The sequence below is a fragment of the Sturnus vulgaris genome, chromosome 2 (genome assembly GCF_052056855.1).
Source record: "Sturnus vulgaris isolate bStuVul1 chromosome 2, bStuVul1.hap1, whole genome shotgun sequence".
Taxonomy (NCBI): domain Eukaryota; kingdom Metazoa; phylum Chordata; class Aves; order Passeriformes; family Sturnidae; genus Sturnus; species Sturnus vulgaris.
In genome coordinates, this window is record NC_142244.1 from 90,147,747 (window position 1) to 90,170,531 (window position 22,785).

At 38.8% G+C, this 22,785-nt stretch overlaps 1 protein-coding gene across 1 annotated transcript in view; it reads left to right on the top strand.

Annotated features, from left to right (window-relative positions):
• SLC9A2 (solute carrier family 9 member A2) overlaps window positions 1–21,176 on the top strand; it is a 33,902-nt gene extending 12,726 nt beyond the window's left edge. Inside the window, exons 4-12 of the mRNA XM_014891837.2 lie at window positions 5,606–5,823; window positions 7,277–7,479; window positions 9,982–10,071; window positions 11,347–11,417; window positions 12,861–13,022; window positions 13,600–13,696; window positions 14,559–14,690; window positions 16,596–16,686; window positions 18,679–21,176. Coding sequence (XP_014747323.1) covers window positions 5,606–5,823; window positions 7,277–7,479; window positions 9,982–10,071; window positions 11,347–11,417; window positions 12,861–13,022; window positions 13,600–13,696; window positions 14,559–14,690; window positions 16,596–16,686; window positions 18,679–19,049 — 1,435 coding nt within the window. The 3' untranslated portion in view covers window positions 19,050–21,176. The remainder of the gene's footprint in view (window positions 1–5,605; window positions 5,824–7,276; window positions 7,480–9,981; window positions 10,072–11,346; window positions 11,418–12,860; window positions 13,023–13,599; window positions 13,697–14,558; window positions 14,691–16,595; window positions 16,687–18,678) is intronic.
• Window positions 21,177–22,785: the final 1,609 nt, after the last annotated feature.

A 22,785-nucleotide genomic window follows, 5' to 3' on the forward strand; every position in this document is an offset into this window, starting at 1 on the left:
TCTAGTGGCAAATATGAGTCATTCAGGCATGAGGAGCAGAGCTTTTTGTGTAAGCTCAGATGTTACTGCTGAGTGTCACTAATACTCGATAATACCTCACCTGATTATTATCTTTCAGGCAAATGAAGATAGGTTTAATATCATAGTTATGCCAGTATAAGATTTTCTGGGGCTGGGAAGCAATTTACAAGGAAACTTATGGGTGGTGATTTCTGTAGTATAAAAATAGGAATATGCCATGAAACAGCAGGGGTTGGAACTTTAATGTAAGTAAAGAGCTAAAGATTGCATGGGCTTCTTTCTCTGATATGAGCCTAAATAAAGCAGCATATGCATCCACTTTGACCGAGTTCATAAATGTGCCATCTCTTTTCATAGCTTCTATTCATAGCGTTTGTGTGGTTTCTAGTTTCCTCCACCTCTTAAGCCAAATGTCCTTGACATCCTATGATCAAATACTTAAAGGGTTTCTAAACCAAAAACGTGTGGCTAAACTGTACATGGAAAAAATTCTGTCAGTGTTTTTGAAAATACTGATTTGGACCTGCTGCATCCAGGACACAATGGTGGGTGTGCTGGTGGGCCAGTGGACCCACCACATGCCAGTGCCTGCCACCAGCACACCAGTGCTTCCCACAGCACTAACAACCTACTCATTTTCGTTTGTGCAGTGGCCCCTCAATGGGCGCAGAACAGAAGAGGAAACTAAAATATTTTTGCCCTCAAACAGCACGATAGCAAACGAGTTATCTTTAAAAAGTTCTGTCTGTTTTAATCTCTAAGCATATTTTATAATAGCTGACAGAACTGTGTACAGCAGTAACATCCTGGCTGATGTGGAAGGGCTCTCTGCTGCCATGTAGGGTCTCAGCTGCTATAAGCCATAAACCCTGTCCCCTCAGCAGTGCTGCTGACAGCCTCGGAGCTCCTGCAAACTCTGCATCCCCTCGGAGTAAATCTACCCTGTTCTTGTCACATTTCTTTGTCCTTTGAACTACAGAAAGTAATTTGCTCTGTGTCACAGTGCAAAAACACACAGCAGGGTTGAGTTCCCTGTTGTTTTCTGCAGCAACTGACTCATGTAAGGATTGCTTGAGTCTGATTTAAAAGTCAGCCCTCCTTTGAGCAGGTAGTTGGAGCAAATGACCTTGGAATGTCCCTTACAACCCAGAGATCGTTTATTTATTATTTGCTTCTGTGGCCATTTACAGTCCAGCCTATGAGGAATAATTGCCTGGTCTCCCCATTTTCACCCATATCCACACGAGCCTGATAAACTACTGATTCCCACTTCTTTCATAACCAGGTTTCTACAGACACTCAGTGAGACCTTGTGGTTACATGCTGTACCATACTTTAGGGGAAGGATATGAGCAGCAACGTACAGTGTTACCAAATAAATAAGATACTTACTTACACAGATTGCTTCATTCCTGGGCAAGTAAGAATTCACTGGCAGAGGAATAGAAGGGAATGGAAGGCACTTGTCGCTCTTCTGATAAGTTTGTGTACTCATTCTAAGGACAAACGATTTTTGAAATGTCCGTGTATAACCCCTGCAGCACGTTACTTGGCTGAAACAGTGAAGGGACTGAACCATGTCCCTGTGAGCTGCAGTGAGAAAATCCTCTTCAGAAGGAGAGGAGAGAGTTCCTACAGTAACTACAGTTGGGCATGAATGAGGATCACAGATTTTAAATATACAGATGTGAATCTGAACTTTATTTGCTTGCTTCCATTTCTAATTATAATGTTGCGTTTTCTGTTTACTAATTTCTCATAAAGTCTGTGAAGCAGCTGAACTTCTAATATAGATTTCTTTTTTTTTTTTTCTTGCAACAATGAATTAGCAGGCTGAAAGGAGCAAACATTGAAACTACTGTAAATTTAATAGGTCAAGGAAACTTGAGGATTGAGCCCAGTGGCCTAGTTTATTGCAGTCCTGGCAGAAACGTACTGTTTATACAGTGTGACTTTTATTCTTCAGAAGTACAGAATGTTGCAGGTTAATTGCAATGAAGTGCTTTTCCCTTCTCCTTCTTGACCAAGGCAACTACTCAGGTCACAGAATTGGAAGCCAGAATTAATGTATGTGGATAAGAAATGTTAAATAAAACACATCTGAGCTTTGGCTTTGATTATTGTGACAGCAAAAATTTAAGTTTGTGAAAAACTTATTATAATAATGTACATAAAATCTTGCATAAAGATATTGATTTTATAATAAATTCTAACACTATATCCCCAGACAATTTTCACATTAAAGAGATTTCAATATTTTTTTCCAATGTAAATAAATACTCTTAAGAGATACCTGATTCAAAGTGAGCAGTGATTACTGTGGAATATTACCTGCCTGAAGAGTAACAAATCATATGCAGCTCTATTTCTTACAGCATTGAACCAACTCCTCAATTGTTTGACACTAATTGAATGAATGCAAAATATGACTGAAAATAAGAGTGTTGTCCCCTTAAATTCTAGTGGTTAAGCATGGTAGGTGTTTTAAGTTACAGCTTGCAAGGATTCTAATTAATCTGGTGACAGATTCTTATCAGACATCTATTTAGAGTGTCTCCATTACCTCAGGTTCCAAAAACAAACCATGTCCAGAGCACGATTCCCTGCTCCCCATGCTGCAGGGCTTTCCTAAATTACTATAATCATGAAAACTATTTATTTTAAGAAGGTAATAAATAGTACAGCATGTTTCATTGTGCCTTTGATGCAGACCTGACAGTCCTAATGATTCAGGGCACTAAGCTGCTGCTTTGGGACTCTAGATGACTGTGAGCCTAGAAATGGCTTTTTTCCAGCCCAGCCACTGCCTTCTTGCTCTTTTGCATTTGCTGCCCCTGCACTTGCCAGCTCCACTGAGTGTGCCATTGGAGGAGCCAGGCTGCATCAGGCTTGTTACTCTTGTGCAGACAAGCAGTGTAGCCACAGGAGTGCTGTCACAACCCCTGGCATAGCCTGAGACCTTTTTAGATGTGTCAGTGCAGTGAAGAGCTGGTTTGCCACTGAGTGGGAGACTTTTGGAGGGTCAAAGTGTTAAGTAGATTTGAGAAGATTTGTGCATGTACTTTTGTGTTTAATCACCAGAACTGTATGCCAGCTGAGGAACCTGGGAGTGTTTTACAGCTTCTGAGCTTGAGAGTATTTCCTGACCAAATTGCTGCTTCTTGTCAGGACAAAATCCATATGTGTGCCAGGTCTAATACCACTTTCTTGCTCAGGCACATAATGTGGGATCTGTTGTAAGTCCTCAGTCTGGAAAACTGTAAGATCAGAACAGGGAGGAAAGTTGTGAAAAGCATCATCAGTTTGTCAGTATTGGCAAAAATTTCAGGATCTCTGTTATACTAACCAAGTGCTCAAACTAGAAATGTTACCTTAACTGCTGAGTGTTCCAGGGAGAAATCTTGCATGCTTATGAAATCTACATTATATCTTCCACAGTGTAACCAGAATGAGCTCAGCTTCCCAGGCAGCATGCTACCTGTGGACCACATAGGATCTTTCTGTTCAGGACCGTGGTGAAATCAGCTGAAAATGAGGAGAGGGCTGACAATTATATCATTGCTAAATATAGATGGGGGTCTGGAATAGTCTTAGTGAGGCTTTCCTCCTTCTTAGAATTGGAGTTTGCTTAGGGTTGGAGCTAATCTTTGCATATCAATGGACATTTTATTTTGTGCTGACTAGATCCTTTTCCATCACCAAATATAGATGGACAAAAATGCAGGGTGAAGGCCAGGTTAGGTGCACTATTCTGCTGTATTTGTAAGCCACTATCTGCCCCATCTGTCACATCCTCTTCCTTGGGTTTTATTCACTGTGATGTACATTCAGGTCCTCTGCTGCTTGGGAAAGGTCAACAGAGTGTCCTCTCCCAGTGTCCACACGTCCTCCCAGACTTGTCCCTCACAAGTATTGTTCCCCAGACACTTTGGAGATGTAAATATGGCTCCATGTAAGAGAATGAAACTTCTGGACAAAACTAACTTTAATTAATCAAAAGAAATGTGTTCAGAGTCTGCCAGTGACTACAACTTGATCTGTTGTTATGGACTCCCTCTTGCAAAATGCAAAGAAGGTTCACTGTATGAAGGTCCTTTTGAAGTTACTGCTGCTTCTGGGATTCCTCCTGCTTTGCAAAATTAAAAAAAAAATCCCTTATTTAGAGGAAAGAACACAGGCATCTGTGTTCATAATGTCAGTGAGGTTTTCCTGAGCTCTGCCCCAATCTGCCTTTCCCTTTACATTCACGTTCAGGGATGTTTGGTTCAGAGTGGTTCAGAGATGGGGCTCTTGGCTTAGAGGCAGGACATGCTTAGCAGAAGAGTTTCTGCAGTGAAATCTCCACAAAATTTGGGAGATTTCAAGAGAAATTTTCAGATTCAGAGATGCTAGCAAACCTGCCCTCCTCCCTCAGGAGAGAGACAAGTGTAGAGATTTCAGCGTAAAGAAATATCTCCTATGTTAGCAAATAATTATATATGAAAACCTGGTGTAACTGGAATAAATAACCATAGACAAGTTGGCTGTATTCAGAAAGACAATGTAAATACATCTCACTTTCTTTGTTTAGATTTAGTATGCATGGTTTGACTGAGAACCCATATATGGATGTGTATAATATTTTTAACTGGGAAATCAGAGCAGATGTTGTTGCCTCAGACAGTAGAACCAGGAATGACGTGTTTCACAATGTATCTTGCCTTAGTTGTCCTCCCTGATAATTATTAGTTAGCCCAGACTGTCTTCCCTACACTGAGACACTACCTTGAAGTTATCCTCCAGCCAGCTCTGCTAACTACCCTTGAACTTGTAAATGTGTAGCTGAGTGGTCCTCAGCCATCCCTGTACTGTGGACAGCCATACTGAGCAAGTGATGTACAACCAGCAACGCCATTCTTTGCTTTTCCTGTTAGCAAACTCTGCTAACGCAGAAAATGGACTTGTAGATGCATTTACAGCAAGCCCTTTCTTTTCTCTCCTGTATTAGCTGACATGCCCATTTCATTCATTTGTAGCCCAGTGTGATTTCTGCTGGTGTTTTTCTAGTTCTGTGTGCAGGCAGAGCAGACCTAAACTGGTGATGGATGAAAAATTGTCTGTAGCCTTGCTGCTTACTTTGCTTGGAAAGAGGAAGTGGCTACTGTCACTGCCATTGAGGTGGGATAGCTGCTGGTAGGAAAGGAGGGAAGTCCTGCCCTGCCCCAGGATATACAGTGTCCACCCTGTCTGATGTCCCTCAGCAGCAAGAGATGCAGCAACTCCTGTTTTCCCAGGCTGTCCCTGTCTCTCCTTATCTCTGCCCCTTTCAAAGCAGAGTTGGAGTGACCCCTGCACAGATCATGTGCATTTAGTATGTGAAAAAAACTCTCCATACACTGATGTCTTCTCAAAAAACTTCCCATTGCAGAAAAAAAAAAAAAGCCCAAAATTGTAGGTTCACCATGCCTTTAAATTTGAGATTGGTTATGGAATAAGCTATGCTTTGCATTTTAAAGAGAACTATGGAAAATGAATAATATTAGGTAGATATAAGAGAGGCTGAAAAAAAAAGCAAATGAAATATGGGATAATGTTTGCCTTTCAGGATTACAGCTTGTGCCATGACCATGAATAAATACGTGGAGGAAAATGTTTCTCAGAAGTCCTACACAACAATAAAATATTTCATGAAGATGCTGAGCAGTGTCAGTGAGACTTTAATCTTCATCTTCATGGGTGTGTCTACAGTTGGGAAGAACCACGAGTGGAATTGGGCCTTTGTCAGCTTCACCCTCCTCTTCTGTTTAATCTGGAGGGCACTGGGTAAGCAAGCCTCAGACTATGGGTCAGTATTCTTTGCAAGTGAAATGTTTTATCTCTTGTTAAGTAGAAAATGCCAAAACTTAGACAGAGACCCATCAATATGTAGACTGGTTTTTGTATTAGTAACATGCTCTATATTGCAGGGTCAGCTTCCACCTTTCCCTAAAATGGAATCTAGAAATCAGTTTTGCCCTGATTCTGCTCACCTAAAATGAGAGGCAGTCTGCTTCTTAATCACAACTCATGTATTTAAGTAAACATTTATTTACAAATAGGCAAATTTTGGTAAAAAGAATTAGCAGTTATACAGCAATTAAAAAGGTTGTGGGGGGGGGTCTTGTTTGTTTGTTTGTGGGGTTTTCTGATGCTTGGGGTTTTTTTGTTTGGTTTGTTTTGGTTTTTTGTTTTGTTTTGGTTTTTGTTTGTTTGTTTGTTTTGTTGGGTTTTTTTTTGTTTTGTTTTGTTTTTATGTTGACTAGCTTCGGGATTTTCACAGTCATTGACATAAACAGTATCAAACCAGGAAATGCTGTAATTGAAGTGCAAAGAAAAACTCCTGTAAGAAATTGATCCCTCCTCAATTTACAGTACTAGCTCTATTTTTTTTTACCCAGAGAGCTAAGTGCAGGGCAGGCTCGTAGGTCTTAAGTCTGCTCCTCTCCCCGGCTTAATCTCTAATGCTTCAGTCCCTGCATGTGTAAAGGTGGGTCATGCTCTAATCTGCAGCTCTACATCCAGCTCCCAAGTCTCCTTCCAGAGCAGAAACCTGGACTATTTTCCTATTGCACCTGCAACCCCACAATCAATATTTCATGCTGAAAAGCAGCCAAACACCCTGATTGCCACCCAGCTCTTGCTCCCTGTGCTTGCTCCCTTCACCTGCTTTTATACCTTTACTCCAATCTGCCACATCCCTGGAACCTTTTTCCAGGTACACCAGCATGCACTGGCGTCTTCTCCCTCCATCCCCAGTCCTGCATCCTTCCTGTCTGTGTGAGTAAAATTAAGTGAACTGGGGTTTGGAGGGTTTAAAGCACAGATTGATGGAGGGGACAAACCAGTTTTCAAAATCACCTCAAAATCTGTTAAAAAGCAATTAGAAATCTTGGTCTGTACTGACACAGAGAATTATTGCTGTTCTAGAGGTGTAGTCTAGCAGATAGCTGTCTTGTGGAGATCTATTAGCTGCTTCAGGTCCTAAGTCCAGCTGAGGTTTTTAGCTCAATAAATATGTTCAAAATGATGTTCCTAAGGCTTTTAAATTTAATATTATGGCATTTCAAGCTGCCGGGTCATATTTCATTTCTTCAATAATATATATTGAATAAGCAAATAAAAGGTAAGAAGCAAATAGAAGTGTTTTTAAACAAATATTAACATCATAGGTAGTTCTGTGTAATTTAAGTCCCGTTTTTTCCCCCTCCTCTCTGTATTTCTGTTTTTTTTCCTTCAGGTGTTTTTGTTCTGACTCAGATCATTAATGTATTCCGGACAATACCTCTCACTTTTAAGGACCAATTTATTATTGCCTATGGAGGTCTTCGAGGAGCAATTTGTTTTTCACTTGTATTTCTGCTTCCTCCTGCTGTGTTTCCCAGGAAGAAATTGTTCATCACTGCAGTTATCGTGGTGATATTCTTTACCGTTTTCATTCAGGTAGTACCTTTCTTCTCCTGGACTTCTTCTGTCTCAAGCAGGTTATAAATAATCCACGGGTAGAAAAACAAATGTTCTAACTTACTGTAAGTAACATACTTGAAGGTACTCGCCATAGTTATAGTATAAAAAAATGCTATGCATACCACAGGCAGGTAGCAAAAGTATGCCAGATATTAAGTACTTATGCTTACATATAAGTAGTATTAAGTATTTAAGACTAGTGAGGTTGGAGTAGAGACAAAAGATAATCTGGGTACAGCTTGAGCACTAATTCCTTTTTTTGGAATGTTTAAATTTGTATGTTTACTCAGGAGTTCAGTTTTGGATATAGTGCACAGTGAGCTAATGACACTGAGGGCACAGACAGGAGAACTGGAGTCTGGGTGGTAGGAAATGATGCTGACAACCAGCTGGACATCCCGAAAAAAAGCACCAGGACACAAAGAACTTGTCTCCAGTGACCACCTGGCTGTGGAGACTGAAACTTGCAAAATGTAGAGGAAGCCAAGCTCATCAAACAAACGTATCAGACTACTCATTATCCACAGCAGTGTGAGACCTGTGAGTGGCTAATAATGAAATTTCAGAGCTGTGGAAAAAAACGTAGAATTTTGTTACTCTGCCTTTTACGTGGAAAAAGGTGCTTTGGAAAGCAAGTATCTGTGCTCCTGCTTGGGAAGAGGGGCAAGGTGGAAGTCAGTTAGTTGATTTCAGCTGTGAAAACTAATTAAAGAATTTAAAATATGGAGATAAATGTAATGCACTATGAGATGCAACTTGATTTATCAAAGAAAAACCTGGCATCGTTCTTTCATAAGGCAATTTATTTTTAGAGTAATCCCATTTAACAGGAATATTGTAAAATTTTTGGGAAGGGGGTGACAGAGGAGATTGTTAGTGTTACTACTGATTAAACTGAGGTTTAGATTGAGATTAGGATGTCTGTAAAATGAATGAGGAAGGATCTGACAGTTTCTCCTTTAAATAGAAATAGAAGCAAATTGTCCTTTATGTTAGAAAGGATGTCTGAGGGTCTCTAGTCCAAGCCTGTGCTCAAAGAAAGGCCACCTTAAATCGTGTTACTCAGGGCCATATCGAGCTGAGTTCTGAATGTGTTGATGGATGGAGATATCCCAGCCTCCCTGGGCACTTTCTCACTTGCCCTGGTCAGATAATAGGCTGAGGAGATATTATTACAGGAATTCCTCAAGGTTTAGTTAATACTTTTGTTAGTTGACCATGGAACATAAATGTAGGAGTTTTTGTTGCTGATGTTTCTTGATGACAGATTTTGAAAAGTGTTCTCGGGGTGACAGTGAGATAAAGTATCCTGTAGAAAGAACTGAGGGTCAATATGAAAGGAACAGAATGAAATTGAACAGTAACGTGTGCAAACGTGTTCTTGCAAGGACTTTATTACTAGGAATTTCTCTTGTGAAATGGGAACCTTTGATTTGGAAAAAAATAGAAAGGGAAAAAGATGCAGGGGGACTGGTTGGTAATGGGGTAGATTTTAAGTCAACAGTGCAGTGCAGTAGGGACAGAAGAAAGGCAAATCTGATCTTAGGACACAGTGAGACAGGTATTTCCATTAGAGCATAGTGGCACGTTCTGGAGTGATCAGAGACTGGTAAACCTGTCGTGTGAAAGGAGAACAGGCTGCCTTGGCCTTAGCAAGACGGAGAAGAGAAGAGATAATTACTGTTTATATGAGGGAGTGAACACTGTTTAAACTAAAAAGACAAATGTTGGCACAAGAACAAAGTGGTACACAGTGACCATGATGCAATTAAGAAGCAGCTTTCTAATTATGAGAACAATAAGGTTCAAGATGAGTGTTCCATTATGAGCAATGGGGCAAAGAAACCTAACTACTTTTAAGATAAAGCTTGATTCATTTACGAAAAGAAATGTGACCTGGGTGTCTGGGATGGTAGGGACTGATCTCAACACCACAGGAGATTCATTCCTCTCCCCTTTGCCAGTGTACATGTAAACAAATTATCTTAATTATTACACAAATAATTGTTGAAACCAATATATCATTCAGGGATAACCAAAACTTTTTGTTCTTTCTCTGAGAATGGTCAGGCAAGGATACATATTTACAAAAACCTTAGTTTCATGATCTTAGATATCAATAAGAGTACTATTTACATATCTTTGAATACTTATTTTGGAAGTAATCACTAAAAAAGAGGACTTTACATGTTTATTTTGAAATTATTGGCAATCAGTTTATTAATTCATGTTTTTCTAACACATCCAAAAGCTGAAAAAGAAAAGTTTAAAACTACTATGGATGAGATAGATGATGTATTCCTGATAGGTTCTATTAGGTTGACCCTCTTGGACCTCTCAGTTCTAGGGTGCCCCTTTCTTCCTCCTGTTGCATTAATGGAGTCTGAGCTGACAAGGACTTCATAGCTAAGTGCAAAACCTGCCCATCAAAAGAATGAATTCACTTTTATAATTATTGTGTTCTTTTTTTCTTCACAGGGAATAACAATTCGCCCACTAGTGGAGTTTCTTGATGTCAAAAGGTCAAATAAAAAGCAGCCTGCTGTCAGTGAAGAGATTTATAACAGGGTATGTTGCAGCCTCATTATCATGTATAGATGAAACTCCTGGTCACGTTCAGACAGACAAGCATTCAGCATCAGTATTATGGAGAGGTTGTACTAGATTTCTTTTTGATAGCTGTAATAAGCACAATAATTGTGAAGCTTATATTTAACTTTTTGCAATTACTGAAATTATTGTTTCGCATCGTTATTTTGGAATCTCTCACTTTCTTAATTGTTCAGATCTAAAAGTAAATTAACTTTCTGTAGTTTATTTCACACATGAGATATATGTTATTTTATAATTTGGCTATATCAGGAAACCTTTGGCCTTATTTAATTACATTATACTGCATTTGGTTTCATCTAATTAAACAAATGTAAACTTCTCTTTAATACACTCTTAAACTTACTTAACTCTTATATCATCAGCCTTTTAAGGGATCTATGTTTGGTACATGTGTTTTGTACCAATTGTTGCAGATTATTAGCCATGCATCTTCTTGAATGTATTTCTCCTTGCAGCGTACCTGAGGCAAGTGGTTTGAAATTTCAAAAGTGAGGAATAGTAAGGGCCACATTTGGGAAAGAAGCCAATCTAGGCAACTAAAAGTCTATCCTTTTAGAGCTTATCCTTTGGACATATCAGGGTTTTTCTCTGAGACTGAGAGACCCCTACAATGAATTAAAAGCAAACATGCTGCCTCTGGGATCAAGTGAGAACTTAGCTGAACCTATTCAGTTTTTCGTAATTGATAACAGACTCAGGTAGAGTCTATTTCTAATATTAGGTGAACATGATGCTTTAGGATGATGCAAATTCTTAAAATAGGAGCTCAGCACCTAATACTGGCTCTCAGTTGTGTCTGTGCATCCTGAGGGGATGGTGCTGGTGTAGGAACCTTCTGTCCATTGAGATTCCATTCCCTACAACATCATACTTGCCTCACTGTCAGGCCTGGGGAAGTGCCAGGCATAGCAGCAAGTGGTTAGGGAATTTCAAATAAGTGAAAATATGGGAAAAACCTTTAGTTTCAGGCAGGAGCTGAGCAACATTGACACTGAGGAAATTAACAACTAACTTCTGTCCTTTTGTGGCTGGGAGCTAAAGAAGATTCAGGGTGAAGGGAACAGATTCTGTCTTTGAGCTTGGTTTGGACTGCTTTTGGTAAAACTGAAGCATTGTCCTGAGCTGTAACTAGATGTTTCTGTTTCAAAGTAAGTTGGAAACTAATAAGGCCCAAGAGACAAGCTGAGTGATGTCTGTAAGTTTATGTAATGAACCAATGTTTCCCTTTAGTTCTTTGACCACGTGAAGACTGGAATTGAAGATGTGTGCGGACACTGGGGTCACAACTTTTGGAGAGATAAGTAAGAGCTGCATTTGAAACTCTTTGTTATACAGGAGAGGCTGAAATGGCTCTGCAGCAACAAACAAAGGCTGTTGGGCATCATATTTCATTTTCAGCATTCATTCTTGAAAGCGTATGGTTGTTTTTAGAACATGTGGGTTTCAAAGGAAAAGTAGGAAAACAATGTTTTTTACTAAACCACAAGCAAGTAAAACAGAATCTCCATCTGGGAAGAAAGGCAACCCTCTGATCCCAGGGTGAAGGATGGTACCTTCTGAGGGAGCATGTTTCTGACTGTTGCAGAGCATTTCCTGTATGTCTGCTGAGCCTTTCATCCCACCCAGCTGTCTTCCTGCAAACTGTATTTCTTAGGGCAGTTAAGTGATGGGTTAGTTTCCTATTTGATGGTAAACAAACAAAAGCTATTTGATTTCCTCTAGAAAGATCAAGGCAGCAGCTGGCATGAGATACATGAGAGATCCCAATGGCAGGCAGCTCCACAGCTCTAGATGGTATTACTTAAGACTTAGTATCAGTTAGGAAGATTACCCCTAGCAATACCTGAATAATTCATATTTTTACTTTATCTGCTGAATCATCATCATTATTAGGTTGGATCTAATTCCTTTTACACCCAAATTCTTTAGACCCAAAGCATGGGCACTGCTCACCACCCTCTAGTCTCTGCTCCAAGAAGAATTTAAGTGTTTTATATAAAGAGAGAATAGCAGTAGCAGGAATGGCTGAGGAGAGCCCTCTCCAAATGACTTGGAGGCAGCACAGTGAGGGCATTTTCCTGACAGATGTGTGATATGGGTACAACTTTTCTTTACTCAGCCTGGTTCTCCTCTAGTCTATGTGAGATCTTTAATGAAAATATTGCAGAGCAAAGGAGAGTTCCACCTCTTCACGACCTTCACACCAAAATTCAAGAATAACTTTAGAATATCTGAAGGGCAAAATATTTTCTGACAAACAAAATCAATACCAGCTGCAATCAATATTTTTTCACTAAGCATCCAAGAGGGTGCAGTTGCTTTAGAGAAAGGAAGAACTTCTAAAGTTTTACAAAAGCAGGCTAAAATTTCAAAGAAAAAGCAGTTGATGCAAATTTTGGCCTTTAATTTGTTATTACAGTAAATATTTAATGTTCTCTTTGTTTTGATGAAAACAGAGAATTAAAAATAATATTTTGTAATAACATAGAATACCTAAAAGTTTAAAGTTGCTTCTGGGGAGACTGCCCATTAACGTATTAACCAAAACACAGGTTAAGACTATCTATCTGAAGTAAAGTTGAAATTGACCCTTTCTTAGGTTACTCAGCATTAAGTTGTTAACATGAACAGACACATTCCCAGACAATAAAGTCCTTTAAAATGTCATTAACTGCAATATATTGGCTTTCCTTAACTATGCAAAGTAAAAATTAACTGGTTGGGCTGGTTTGCCTCATGTACAGGTTTAAAAAGTTCGACAATAAATACCTGCGAAGACTTCTAATCCGTGAGAACCAGCCCAAATCCAGCATTGTTTCTTTATACAAGAAGCTAGAAATCAAGCATGCCATTGAGATGGCAGAGAGTGGGATGATAAGCAAGGTCCCATCATCGGTGTCTCTCAGGTAAGCAGGTGATGCCAGCATGGCCAAGTATCTCAGCTGGGTCACTCAATTTATTTCACAGCCCGGGCTGCAGGCAGGATAATCACTTTGACTTAGGAGACTTTGTGTCCTAATGTCACCAGAACAGTAAGAGGATGTGAAACAAGAGCCTTTTGGCTGTAGCTTCACGTGAAGTGCTGTGTTCTTGCAGGGTGTGTAGTTTTAGTGGGACAGCTGCTCTCTGGAGCATTGATCTACTGTGCAGAGCACAGGTGGATTGGAACACGTGCCTGCCTGCCTGCCTGCCTGCTGAGAATAGCTACAAGGGAAGCCTGGGGGGCATTTTGAATAGTACCTAAATACAATGGACAAATTACTGTAATTTTTATCACATTTTGTGTCTTACCACAGATTCAAATGAAATCAAGGTTTCATTTCTACATGTTACATTTTCACCTATTACTTGGTTGTTTTGAAATGTTTTTTCTACCTCTAACAAAGGAAGTAATTCAAATGTCATTCCTGACCATAAAAATAAAAACACTTCTTCCCTCTCCCCCTTTCCTTATATTTTCCTTTTTTTTTCATTCTGCCACAGTGACTATCATGAAGGAAAGATAAAGCCCCTTTCTCCCACTGAAATGGAAAACATGCGAGAAATACTAACAAAGAATCTCTACCAAATACGACATCGAGTAAGGATGAACTTTTGCCTACATAAATATCCCACTGCTCTTGTGATATACTGATTTTCTTCCTAAAACATCTTTGAGCTAGTACATCTGCTCTATCATATAACAAGTAGTTCTCTTATTTAACTCTGTTGCCTTGAATCCATATCCTGTCATATGTACAGTAGCATATTCACATTCCTTTGTGTAAATACTTTCTTGATCTTATACTATTGATAAGGCTTAATGCTTTTGTCTTATTACCTCTGATGTACCTACAATTTTAGAGTAGGATCACAGGTGCCAGTTCAACTCTACATTGTCTACTTGTATCAGTATATTGGTCACTTCATGATATGGGATTAGATTTCCTATTTGCCTCCAGTTGTAAAGTTGTTTGTATTAAGAGCAGAGATGATGAACTGTAAAAACAGTGAAATAAAAGCAAAAGGACATTTCACATTTTTCCTCCTGTGGCTAAGTAGTTTGAATGCCTGAGCCCTTGGAAAACATTCAAAAATTGAGAAAGCTTCAGCTTGCTGGAGGTAAAAATGACTTCCCTCTAGGGGACTCATCACTTTGAAATATGTGTCCTCTACTGACATTCTGACCAAGCTACTTCAGTGTGGGGGTAAACACGGTATTAAGCCAGCTTCTTCCATTTTGTCTTTCATTATAAATACCAACAAAAAACCCAGGTGGTTGTGAAGCAAATGAATAAAAACATTCTCAGCATAATTCTTGTTCTTAATCATCTGCAATATGATCTTGTTCACAAGGATTTATGATGCTTATTAAAGCAAAAAGTCTGGTTTTCCCTGTTCATATACTCCAACACATTTGACATCATGCTTTCCAGGCTATAATCATTGCTTTTCTATTTCAGACAATGTCCTACAACCGACACAGCCTGGCTGCAGATGCAGGTGAAAAGCAGGCCAAAGAAATCCTGATCCGTCGCCGGCACAGCCTTAGGGAGAGCCTGAGGAAAACAAACAGCCTGTCAAGGGAAAGACCGGTACTTGCATTTTCTGGTGTTTTTTGTTTGGTTTTTTTTTGTCTGCTTGTTTGTTTTTTTAGTTTTAAAAAGCAACTTAAAGTTTTAGAGGTAGCTCTTTGTAGCTAACTGTCATGAAGAAAAAACAATCTTCTGACACGCTGGAAAAAATCCTGAATTTGGAAGACAACTGCACATGTAATATCGCATTTATACCTTGAGTTGAACACATGAGCCCCCAAGCTTCAGTCTTGTAGGATGTGATAGGAATGTGAGCTGTGCCATAATTTTACCTCATGTGATGGGATTTTACCTCAGAGAATCTGGACAGGCTCTGTACACAATGTAGGTATGATCAGTATTCTCCATCTATTCTATTTTGATGAAATGTGTATTATTAAAGGCTAAAAATGACTTTGAGATAGAAAAGCAACTTAAGATAAACTCCAAAATATAGGAGAGGACTTTTTACCACATCAGTCAGAGCAAGCTCTTCCCTTGGAAAATATTGTATGCTCTTTAGTATTCATAAAATGTAGCCAGGGCCTCAGATTTTGACACTGGTTAGGAAAACTCCTTCCACTTACAAGGATTGCTGTGGCATGATAATACCTGGCTCTCTGAGGCAATCCTGCAATTGCAACCTTCCAGATATATTGGAATGGAGCACACTAATTATCCAGGGAAACTGATCCTTTGGGCCATATCAGGTATCAAGGAAATTAGCCTGTGAATATGTATTTTCATGTTACAGGAATACTTAGTGATTGTTGTCTTCATTGATACAGTTGTCCTTCAGCAGTTGAGGCTGGAATAATGTCTCCAAAAGGGCTGTGCCCCATAGGTGATTATTACCAGAGCTACTGTGGTGTTAATTATGACAATAAGACTGTTCCTGAATGATTTTTTTTCCCTCTCAACCACCGTTACATATGTTATCTCATTCATACAATTAAATTATTTACTGTGTGGAATAATGAGGAGACTCAGCAGGACTTTTGGGGCAGGGAGAGAAAAAGCATGTCTGATAACTTTTTAAAACACACTGGCTATAATTTTAAGAATAATTATCCTTGGATAAATCCTCCACAGAAGGAAGAGGAGAAAGAGGAAAAGAATAAAAATCCAAAGAGGAAAAATCTCTAAGGGAAAATAAATTTCCTTTCAGGTTCCCTTTGGGTCTGTCACAAGTAATGATATGAGCAGAGGAGAGCTGGTAGACTGTAAAGATTTTTAAATCTTTGTAGCAAATGTAAGAAAGGATGTCCTTGAAAAACTTCTGAATTTAAAAAAAGCAGCTTGTCCTGGAAATTACCTCTCATGTTTAAAGGCTCCCAGAGCCTTTAAATGTTAGTCTGGGGAAAACAATGATTTTATGCCCTAAACTGGTAAATGATCATGCTGGTGCCTAACTTCCTCATCAACTTCAGTGTGACTAGTCAACTGTATAAAGTCATTTATATGTATAAAGCACTTGCAGGATCAGAATACAGATTAGTTCTTGAGCCCAAGCTTCAGTCTAAATTTTTGCAGTTGACTAATAAAAAGTTTTAAACAAGTTTTAAACATGGAGCTGCATGAAGTGCCATGCTTGCAGCATTTGCCTTCCTTAGGAAAACCTGTGCAGGCAAGGTTGAGGTTAGAGACCATACATTTATTAACTGTGATCTTAGAGGGCATATCACTAGCTTTTCATTTGATTAAACTGCTTGAGATTATTCAGTCTTTACCTTAGTTAGCACAGACTTCAGCCAGCAATCAGCACTGAGTGTGTAGTAAAAGATCACATATTAGCTAATCTGAAACTACTCTCCAGCCCTTTAGCTACATAAACCTGTTCAAGCCTCAGTTGTGTATCTTAACATGCATTATGCAGGTGCACTGGGCTGCAGTCACTTAAAATGATTTTGTTTTCTTTGCATTCAGGCTGCAGCAAATACAAAAAGATTTCTTTCACTTCCTAAAAACACTAAACTCCCAGAGAAGCTACGAGTGAGAAATAAAACATCTTCCAGAGGTAATGAAATTTTTCTGCTTTTCTCTGACTGTGCTGCAGTAATTTTGCTTACATAGAAGGAAGGTTTTTCCAGGAATGATGTAGAGAAACCAGTAAATTAGAGCATTTAAAGCAGTGTGTCCTAAATCAGAAATGTGAGTGTAGAGAAATGCCCTGGACAGCAGGGTTTTGTGGGGCTTTCTCACTTCCTATTCTATACTGGCATAGTCCTCCCAGACATCTCATGTCAGCAAGCAGCAGCCTGCTGCACTTTTGCACCAGGAACACTGCTATGGCTCATTCTCCTTATCTTTATTCCATAATCCAGATATCCCTCCTGGATTATGAGCTATTTGGTTCTTTTCTCTCTGGGGTCAGAGTAGAGGACACTGCTCTGAGAACCAAACCAGAGAGAGTAATGAGATCTAGTAGTTTATTGTTCTCATGTACTCAAAATGCTGTGATGTATAACCAAATTGTTAATTTTTTTTCCCTGCCTAAACTCACAAATGTTTTATATTGTAGTTCTTGAATTCTAACAAAAAAAAAATTAAAAATCTGTTGGAGCACAAATATTTGATGTGAAAACTTTGCCCAATTCCGTATATTACTTTTGATTACTAATGGTTTCATTACCATACTTGGAAGCATTTTCTTTCATGACAAGCTGTCATCAAGGTCTCTTGCTGGAAAGACAAAATCTGAGCAGAGTTACAAAAATTTCCTGATCTCCACCCCAATTAGTTTTCCACTATTCCCAATTAATTTAACAAGACTGTTTTTGTCTGTTAATAATGGTGTCTTTACTCTCCTGAGTATAGGATGCCTTTTGTTCCATAGTTAGTCTGCAGAGGTCACCTACTGTCACCTAGAATTAAAGAGAAAATATGCCTCCAGATTATTCAATTGTCAAAAAATATATTATTTGACATATTTAGAAGGGAAAAAGCCTGAAAACACAGTCTGATGAAGACCCTCCTTGATATATAATTATCTGGGTGAACGGACAATTACATGGTGATATATTTTGTTGACCCCTTCCTCACCTTTTTAAAGAAATAACATGAAGACTATTAATCTAAGTTGTTCTTATGACAGTTGCACTATACACAGTTGTTTACTTTGATATATTTAAAATATTATATCTGATTTAAGTCTAAGAACAAATCTGAGGCATTCATAAACTATTGTTAAAATTATTATCAAATGACTCAAGTGTGCAAGTTTTGATGAACTCTTTTTAAAGAAGTCTGCTGGGGAAAAAATATATGCATATATGCACATCCAGACAATCTCCAGCTTGGTTTACCTGGCAATGATAATTTAAGGGCATTCCTTAAACAATTATACCAGCTTTCCCTAGAGCATATTCTAAACTGCTGTGGGTGGGAGGAAGTCTGCAGCACTTGCAACCTACAAGATTTGCCCTGTTGATTCTATTTCATGTCTTACATTCAGCCTTATAAAGATGGGATATTTCCACCCATCTGTACATTGACCTTGAGAGATCCTTTGCCTGGTAGAGTATTGATGTTCCTTTTCCAAAGTCAAATTTCTAGAGCCCCTGTACATGTTGTGCTCTGGAAATGCCTCTCAGTTTAGATTTCATAAAATGTGAGGCTGAGAAATCTAATTTTGATATCCTGCTTGGATGTAACCAGGGAGTAGACCCTAAGCTCAGAGAAGCAGGTTTTTTTCTGTCCAGAGGACAGGAAATTTGCCAGAACTGGGGGAATGTCACTTCAATCAAGGAAGCACTTGGCAATCAAGGAGCAGCTGAGTGAGGCCTTTCTAAAAATCACAGTATTGAGGGTAGGGATGTTTTAAAGTCAAATCTATCCCCTATTTTGCCAGAGTTAAGAGGCTGTTACTGTTTCTAATCAAAGCACTGAATATGGAAAATCATGGGGAGACTTATTCTATGGCTGCAAGAGCTCAGTGTGCTTTTACTGAAATATTCCTGAAGCAGTTATATTCTACACCTAAAACTATACTTTTGTTTTCAATTAACAGTGGGTGACAGCAGTGACTCTGAGTTGGATGCTGCTACCACAGTGCTCAATCTAAGGCCGAGAGCAGGGAAAATCCTGAGAGACCAGAGGCTGAGACAACAGAGGCCACTCCCTGAGTTTAGGGTGGAGTGGAAGAACGAAGTTGATGGGAGCCAGGACGGACGAGGAGAGCAGCAGGACCCAAGCACCTTGCCTCAGCCATCCATTGGGTTCAGGCAGCCACTGCTGACGAGACCAAGATTTGGCACCTTGAGCAGGGAAGATTTGACTGCAGACCATGGGTCAGCCAGACCTATGCCACCACCACGGTTAGTTAGGCAGGCATCGCAAGGGGACAGGCAGAGAAATAAACCTGAGAACCAGCCATACTAAACATAGCCAAAGGAGAACTATTGATAATAAACCATGGACATATTGAATTAGGATTCTAAACTATCTGATCAGACTCTGGGATCCTTTAAAATAACAAAACAAGCCTCAATCTGGGTCTAACCACTTCCATTTGAGTTAAGTCAACTCCATTAACTAAGTGAAAGGAATACTGGAGCAATTGCAAAGTTAAAGACATCAAAAAATGTATCTATTTTATAAATAACTTATGGCAATGCTTTAATTTAATTACATTATTTCAACTATTAATATAGTAGGGAAATGTGCCTTATCACATCATCTCTCATGGAACCAAGTCACAAAGGTTCAATACCCAGTTTTCCATTGGAATCCTCGCTGAAAGTCCAGTGATGAATGGATTCTTAAAAAATACCCCCAAAATTGTGTATAGTTTCAGATTTTATTTATAATCATAATACTTGTTTTAACCAGAGCTTTAACATGAATAACACTGAAAATTGCACAATGCACCTATCATATAGACTTCTAAAGAAGAATAAATATATTCCTGAAGCCTAGTTTGTTCGAAGACCTCTGATGCAGAAAAAGAGGAAGAAGAAACAAGCTGTAGGGGCAGAATTGCACATACGGCTTATAAAAAGGACTTGCAACAAAGACCTGAATAGCTTGAATTTTTACTTTCTGAATTTTTGGCAATATGTTACCTTTGAAAGGTAACTAAGGATCACCAAAGAAAAACTGAATTACTTTGGCTTTCACTTATGTCAGCAAGAACTGAGAGCACTTAGCAGGAAACCAGAAGGCCTAAAACCAGAAAACTTCAAGTGGATAAATAATGTTGTGAATCAAAATTGCTTTTTTGCACCTTAGGTACTTGGTTGCAATGTAATGCAAACACAGCAGTAGAATAGTTGCAGAGTACTGCACGTAGACAAAGCGAGCAGTCTCCTGTTTGAGTCAGGGACCACTGAGACTCAAGAAAGCTCATTCAACTCATGCTTGTGACCCTGGTTAATTTGTTTTACTTGTTGTTTCCTCATCTGTAAAAGGGGAAAGATAATCTTTTTTTTGTCTGAGCTATGCACTCCAAGGAACAAAAATGTTCCATCTAATTTGTTTTTACAGAAAAGTAGCACAGTGGGGCCCTGGAATCAGCTGAAGTCACTGTGCACCTTAATAACATGGACTTCTTGATCCTAGCATCAATGGCTGCCATGTGAGGGCATATGGGAAGGGAGGGTGCATTAAAATAAATAATACATAACTGTAGCTCTCAGGAATTTGCACTTTCTGTCCCACTTAATCTAAGTACTGAGCTTGCTTTAGCACAGATACACATTTCAGTACAATGCAGAAATAATTTTCTTTCTACTTGTTACAAAATTGATAACTTTCATTGAAGAATGTACACTGTGAAATCATAACTTTTCTCTTTCATTAGCACATTTCTAAATCTGTGGGCAATAAGATTAATTTTTTTAATTTAAGTTTGTTTTGAAAGAACTATTAAAAATCATAGTTTCCTTTTAAAACCACAATGTAGATTTCTTTCAAATGTTCATGAGTGGGGGTTGATAAATGTGGCTGTAAGACTTTGCTTCTTTTAAAAGCATTTACAAAATATTTATTTCATGTATGAATTTGAAATATCAAACCTTCCTAAACTCCTTCCTTAGCACAGGTTCTTTAGTCTTTTTCCTCTGTTCCAGGTATGGAAAATTCTGCTGTGTGACAAATTCAAAGTCTAAGTTGTAGAGGAATGGCTGAGTGAACCTTATAAATCTCAGTCAAATGTTCATGGCTAGTCTCAACAAATGATTATTGTGGAAATCAATACTTAGCTGTCCTCTAATGATCATCTCCTGTTTGGAAATAAAATTGGGTTCAAACAAAGCCAGCAAGTTTTAGAAACAAATTTAATGTTGTCTTTCGACAGGAAAGTATTTTCATCTGTAAAATTGTTAGGGAATGCTATGTCACTGCATTATTTGGATCATGTTTGAATAAGAAAAAAGCCTCGAGTTTTGATTTCAGTTTTGAGACAACATCCTCCTTACAGATCAGACTGTTTAGATTAGCTGTTTTATATTAGGCCGATCTGAAATCTGACCAAATAAATAAATGTGAAATGTTGCACATCAACATTTAGTTTAGTCTCCATGGAGTTTTCTTCTTTGTGTGCTGGTAATGACCAAGCACTTGGCTTCTATTTGGGGAGAGCTACCTTTCATTTTTTTTTTCAAACAGTTGTTATTTTTTATGGCAGAATTTTAAATAATGAATGCGGGTTTCAGGAACTTTACTGCTGTGCTGGCTGCCCATTAATGCAGGGCATGCTCACATTATTTGTGCTTAAAGTGGTGCCCCATAGTACAAGCACATCAAATTGAAGGTCATTTTAATAAATATGGTCTTCGGTGCTCCAAAACATGATAGCATGTTTTTACCTTTCCAAAGCACATAGAAATCCACAGAATACAAGCATCAAGGCATATCTCCAGCATGGTCACACTGTGAAGCACAATTGTAAATCTCCTGGGACTCTGTGTTCTGGTGAGTACCCTGTACCTTCCTCACTTCTGCTCTTTTCCACTACTGCTGAATCAGACCCTTGCCATGTCTGGGAACTGATTTCCAGATGCTCTCCTTTTCAGCAGCAATGACAGTAGCAGGTGACACAGGTATTGCTCCAGTTAGCCCTTATCATTCAGCTCTTGCTTTGGGTCAGAGGTTTACCTTTGTCCTTTTTTTCCCTTTCCTACAAAAGAAAAACACATGAGCACTTTTTTGAGCCTACAGAGGAGACACATCCTTCATGTCATATCAGTTTGTCTGCTGGAGAATGAAATGCCCAATAAATCTGTCCTCGAGCACCATCTGATGGGGAAAGTCATGTATTGACTGAGGACAACGTTCCTTGCTTTTTCAAGGAAACCAGATCTTCAGCAGTGACTGGGAAACTTGCCAAAGCCACATACAAATATTTTTGTTTCCAGATGGACTCCCCAGTACACTCTGTAGTATAGATATTTTAATGCATTTTTGATGAAGAAGTTCAGTTTTAGGGACAATAGGAAAATACAGTTCCACTCTGAATTAGGGTTTTCAGGATTTCCCCTTCAGCTCCTGAGAGGCCTATAAATTGAAATAGGATAAAAAGTAGGTATAACAAGGCCTAGAGGAGATAGACACCCAGTTGTTACAATTTTTAGGCAGAGACTTGAAAAAAACCCCAAGAAACATCTGCCCAAAGAACTAAAATTTTAAGGGCTGTCCTACTTTGTACTAAAGTATAATGCAAATTCCACTGAAACCAGTTGAACAAAAGAAAACCTTGCTGCACAACAATTTTAAAATTTGAGAATATCCTTCTGTACTAAAGCCACATAGAAATCACATGGAAAAACCAAGTTAAAATTTTTGCCAAAATAACATGCCTGCTGTTATGAAGGGTATCTTGGGCTCTCTGGAAGCACCAACTTTTTCAAGAGCTGCCAAGTCCACCAATTCCAAACATCAGCTGACACTCCAAGAAATACTTTAGCTGGTCACCAATTCCAAAATTGTCTTAAGTTCTGTCAACATCCCCGAACCCCTAAAGAAAAAATGAAAGATTTTGAAATTGGATGTTGGAATGCTTTTTGTACCACAAGAGCTCTGATCCAATAAAAATATCCTTGTTAATGTGCATAAATATGGCACCCTCATTGCCACAGGTTTTGTTTCAAAAAGTAATTTTTTGCCACAAAAAGGAAAA